Source organism: Solanum tuberosum, unplaced genomic scaffold, assembly GCF_000226075.1.
Source record: "Solanum tuberosum cultivar DM 1-3 516 R44 unplaced genomic scaffold, SolTub_3.0 scf00433, whole genome shotgun sequence".
NCBI lineage: Eukaryota > Viridiplantae > Streptophyta > Magnoliopsida > Solanales > Solanaceae > Solanum > Solanum tuberosum.
Genome location: NW_006239356.1, coordinates 62,067 through 67,739, shown reverse-complemented (window position 1 = coordinate 67,739; position 5,673 = coordinate 62,067). Strand labels below are relative to the sequence as shown.

At 31.1% G+C, this 5,673-nt stretch overlaps 2 protein-coding genes across 2 annotated transcripts; one reads left to right on the top strand and one right to left on the bottom strand.

Annotated features, from left to right (window-relative positions):
* Positions 1–1,433: 1,433 nt before the first annotated feature.
* On the top strand, positions 1,434–3,231 carry LOC102592984 (probable S-adenosylmethionine-dependent methyltransferase At5g38100). Its single transcript, XM_006363327.1, has 3 exons — positions 1,434–1,526; positions 2,167–2,808; positions 2,890–3,231. The coding sequence occupies exons 1-3, from the start codon at positions 1,434–1,436 to the stop codon at positions 3,229–3,231; spliced, it is 1,077 nt and encodes a 358-aa protein (XP_006363389.1).
* Positions 3,232–4,885: 1,654 nt separating this feature from the next.
* On the bottom strand, positions 4,886–5,673 carry LOC102605372 (histone H4). Its single transcript, XM_006363280.2, has 2 exons — positions 5,591–5,673; positions 4,886–5,408 (listed from the first exon to the last, which is right to left on the bottom strand). The coding sequence occupies exon 2, from the start codon at positions 5,397–5,399 to the stop codon at positions 5,088–5,090; it is 312 nt and encodes a 103-aa protein (XP_006363342.1). The 5' UTR covers positions 5,400–5,408; positions 5,591–5,673; the 3' UTR covers positions 4,886–5,087.

The following is a 5,673-nucleotide window of genomic DNA, read 5'->3' as shown; positions in this document are numbered from 1 at the left end:
CCCCGCACCCCCACCCAAAAAAAAATTTAAGTTTGTTTTTAAAAAATATTTTCAATTTCAAAAATTATTTTCTACTCTAGTAAAAATCAAAGATATTTCTCAAAAACATTTGTCATTCATAAATCAAACACAAAAAATCTTTTTCAAAAAATATTTTCAATCACCAACCAAACATGAGAAAATAAGTCAAAAATCTACTTGTTTTCCAGGAAACCATTTTCTAGGAAAACATTTTCCTTCATACCAAACACACCCTTAGCTTGCGTTATTTTTTTCCCTTTAATTTCGGAAACAACCATTAGCCCGGACCACGATGTCAACTTTCACTTCTTTTTTCTTAAAAAAAAAAAACTGAAATAGTGGATTAATCCCAAAAATATCAAATACTCTCAATCTCAAACGCCAAATCACTTCTAGCTTCATCTTTCCAAATTTCAAAATCACTTCTTTAGTTCTTCCGTCGAGAGTCGTGAGTCAAATATTAAAATCATCTCTCGTAATTTTATAAATGTTGATTTGGTTCATACTTGAATCGCAGATCCAATCTGAAATTAAAAAAATATTAAAACCATGCTTCTTAATTGAGAAAGATTAACAATGATCTCTTACTTATTTTTTATTATAGTTTGTACTTAGCATTCTAATTTTAGAGTGATACATCGTGAAGGGCTAGTGTTTTTGCTCAACTTTGCATTCTAATTTTAGATTGACACATGGTAAAGGGTTGACTTTTATTTTACGGTATTACCTGGTTAATTTTAAGTTTTTTGTGCCGAAATAAACTTTTTGTACCTCTAGACTATATACTACTACTTCCTTTAGAATTGTATTTGGCTTAGTCACACATTTATACTTTTTTTTAAAAAACTTCTTAAGTGAAAATTCTGAATTCGTCACAGTACACCACTTAATTACACAACAATTGAATCGATTATAGGGTGTTTTAGCATTTTCACATATTCTTTGAGAGAAGTTAATAGTAATGAGAATAATAATCGTAATGGTAGTACAAAGTCATGTGGATTTATGCACTGTTCACGTGGCTAACTACAAGAAATGGACTTGAATAATAATCAAATTTATATTATAACACCCGCGTGTAATATTAAATAATAAACCATGACTGGCTAACATAATTAAACACAAAACAAAGAAGATTAAAAATTACGCCAACCATGTACGACTAACTTTTATATAATAAGGTAATAATTTAATGATTTTGATGTAATAAATAGAAATAAACATTAAGACATGCTATCCTTATTTGGCTAAACAGTTTTTTTATATTTTCCTTTTTTATATTCTCCTTACCCTAAAAAGAAAGACACGTTATCCTTATTTGGCTATAAATAGTGACTATCGCAAAACCATTGTTCTCACACACACATTTGATTTAATATTAAGACCGACTTTTTCAACCGCTCAGATATCCAATGGCTCCTGGAAGAACTAACTTCAGTTCTCATGAATTTCCTATGGCTAGTGGAGCAAGCCCTTTCAGCTATCGAACAAATTCCGCCTATCAGGTTTTTTTCTTTCTTATCGATTAAAATTTTCGAGAGTCATTTTCTTTTACTATACAAAAATATCGTAATTTTATCATTTGTATATTTTGAGGTCATTTGTATAACGAACGATAATTTTAAATCTTAGTAAAATTATGATTTAAAGTCAAGCGAAAATAATGAAGGGTTTCATGTGGAAAAGTGTATGAATGACCTCAAAGTGTAACATAGCATAAAATTAAGGGATAAGGGTCTGAAAAATACCCAACTTTGGTCTGATTTGTTGTTGCGATACTAAACTTTCATGAGGACCTATTACCTCCCTAGACTATTTAATACCGTATTTTAAACATATATATTTGCCCACGTGGACATAAAAAATAATACAAAATTATAAATAGTAATGTGTCCACGTGGGCACATATATACCTTTAAAATACACTATTAAATAGTTCAGGGGGTAAAAAATACGGTATTAAATAGTCTAGGGAGGTAATAGGTCCTATGAAAGTTTAGTATCGAACAGCAAATCTGACCAAAGTTGGGGTATTTTTCAGACCCTTATCCCTAAAATTAATATACTTTGTATAGTAGAGTGTTAATTATGAACTTTTTTAAAATAATACATAGTTTTCAAATATATAATTTTATATTTGTACAGAGACGTGTTGTTCGTGCTACGAAGCAACTGATGCATGCAGTGGTGATGGAAAAACTTCAAGTCGAAAATGGATCTATTTTTCAGATAACTGATATGGGTTGTTCAATCGGACCAAACACATTCATTTCAGTTAAAAACATTGTTGAATCAGTGGAATTGAAGTTCAAATTAATGAACACTCAGGAAAAACATATTCAAGTTTTGTTTAACGATCATGCTTATAACGATTTCAATACCCTTTTCGCATCTCTACCATCAGACAAATCATATTATGCTCATGCTGCAATCGGTTCTTTCTATGATCGTGTTTTTCCAGATAAATCCATCCATATCGTCAACTGTTCATATGGTCTCCATTTTCTTTCTAGAGTTCCAAATAATGTCGAAAATAGAGAATCAGTTGCTTGGAACAAAGGGAAAGTTTATTATTCACATAGTAAAGAAGAGGTGATTAGTGAATATTCAAAACAATATGAAAAAGATATGGAATGTTTTTTGAATGCTAGAGCACAAGAAGTTGTACCTGGTGGATTAGTGTTTATTACTGTTCCAGCTCGTCCAAATGGAACTCCTCACTCTAAAGTTATTTACAATATGTTAGCTGACATATTGGGATCTTGTTTTCTCCACTTGGTCAAGCAGGTAAGAATCGTTACGTGTTTTTTTTACTATCAATTTATGTGAAGGTGTTTGACTGGTTACGGAATTTAATTTAATTTGTAGGGTGATATTGAGGAAGAGGAAGTGGATTCATTCAATATACCAGTGTATATTACATCTCCAATTGAAGTAGAAGAGGCAATTAAAAGAAATGGAAGTTTTAGCATTGAAAAACTAGAGATTCTTTCAAAGGAAACATCACCAATCAATGGTTTAACAGCTAAAGATGCATCAGTACACATAAGGGCTATAACTGAAGGACTAATTGAAGAAAAATTTGGAACAAAAATATTGGACAAATTGTTTCAACTTCATGAACAAAAACTTGAGGATGCATATCTTGACTTGATTTCTGGTGAAGCAATAAGTTTATTCATAGCTCTTAAACGCAAGACAAACCTCTAATGGAGTGCCTAATTTCTTGTTTTTTTGCTTTTGTGAAATAATGTTGTTTCTAAGTATGGTTGTCCTTTGGGGTTTCGAAATGTTGTTTCTAAGTATGTTGTATGAAGTGTAATGTGTTCGTCACTACTCTATTTTATTTTCGTACTAATGAAACATGATCAAACGTGTACTAATTTGCTTAGGACCTATTTTTTTATTGCTCAAACACTTTTTAAGTTATGCTCAACTATCTCTCAAAGGATAATTTATACTTCCTTCGTATCAAAAAGAATGATTCAATTTCTTTTTAAGTCTATTTCAAAAAGAATGACTTTTTTGGCAACATTTTAACTTCAACTTTTCACGTGACATGTTTAAGGCCACAAGATTAAAGGGTATTTTGGTACATTTGACATAATTTTAATTTAGAACCATAAAATTAAAAAGTTTCTTTTCTTTTCTTAAACTCCGTTCTAAGTCAAAGTAGATCATTCTTTTTTAAACGAAGGAAATAGTACATTTTGAACAAAATGATAGCAGATTCAGAATTTGATGGATATGGGTGCTCAATCGCAATGAAAATGGAATGGGACAAGGTTGGACTACTTGTGGAGAACTTCGATCCTTGTGAAGTCATGGGAAAATAATATTGGCCGTTGATGAGAATATTCTACGGTTGAGATGATATGTAATAAAAGTGACAGAGATCGATGACGTGGCTGTTAATGAGGTTCCAAAATTTGAATATTTTTGTATTATTGGCGGGGAACTAATGGGCGATTACCGCCATGGATGAATAATAATACATTATATTCAATTTTAAAATATTTCTCATCGAATTAATTTGCATATTGATAAAGAATTCATTTTGGAGATTACTTACAATTTTTTGTTCATTTTTCATGCTTAATATATTTGAAAAGATCAGTTTATTCTATTTATTTTAAGCAAAGATATATCTTCGTTACTCCACACTCTTTTTGAGGTTTATTTTGATTTAGGGAGAGTTAGATTAGTACAAATTAAGAGAAATTAGCACTCTAGATCTCACAAATATTAATGAATTCTTATTAGTCTTTGAATTTTTTAGTTAATATATTTAAAGTTTGATTAATTGATATCTACTTTTGAAGTTCTGATCCAAATTGGCACTTCAAAAACCAATGAGTAATTAAGAGTTAAATTATCAATGTATCATATTAAATTTATAATGATTACTAATTTGATAATAATATAATTATAGTAATTGTCTTAATAATACCATTAGTTATTATTTCAAATATAAGATTCAAAAAAAATGAACAGAGCAACGATCAAATCTAAACTTCATCAATAATTGAGGTATCAATAATGTTACTATCCCAACCCTATAAAGTTATGTTGCTCGGATTCTTAGATAATATCAAAACATATGGTTAAATCCATAAAAGAAATGTGTAAATTTGGAGAAATCAACACTAGTACATTAGCTTTTCAATATGAGGCTATTTGGTGTCATGAGATAGTAAAAATATTCATACATCAAACTAACAATCATATACACAACATAATCTCACACGTTCGAAGACAGTGCTCAAGCAAGATAAGAGCTTCAGCACCATAAAAGTCTAATCAATTAAAAGACTAGCTAACAATATAGAAAATGCTCAATTGCAGAAATTAAGGAGAGGAAAGATATGAAACTGAATCTGCCAATAGTATCCATTGATTTCAAGCTAATTTTCAGAAGTTTTGAAACAAGCTACAACCACATCTCCTACATGAACCATACTAATTACACCAGAATAGAACCCATTAACCCCAGCAAAAAGCAGAATAATTTCTTGACAGCAAGACTTTTGCAGACTAAACAAAAGTCGGAACCCAAAAACTCCCATTCATCCTCCAAAACCATACAGAGTCCTTCCTTGTCTCTTGAGTGCATAGACAACATCCATAGCAGTGACCGTCTTCCTCCTAGCATGCTCAGTGTAGGTAACAGAATCACGAATCACATTCTCCAAAAAGATCTTCAAAACTCCACGAGTCTCCTCATAGATTAGCCCACTGATACGCTTCACTCCTCCTCTACGAGCCAAACGCCTAATAGCAGGCTTAGTGATACCTTGAATGTTATCACGGAGCACCTTACGGTGACGCTTTGCTCCTCCCTTTCCCAATCCTTTTCCTCCCTTTCCACGGCCCGACATTGAGTTTATCTGAATCAACACAACAAATAAAAACAATTTAGTAACCCAAAACAACCATATAAACAAAACCCAGATAAAATTACAGTATTATTCATGTAAATTAGAAAAAAAAATCCAGATTTAGAAAAATTGTTGAATCAAATCTCAATTTAAATGTATGATTAAACTAAGCAATAGTTGAAAATTCGAACCTAAAATAGGAAGCTTTCTGAATTTCAAAGAGTGATAAGAGAGACAATGATGAAGACGATGGTGATTTGGGGAAAATGAGGGA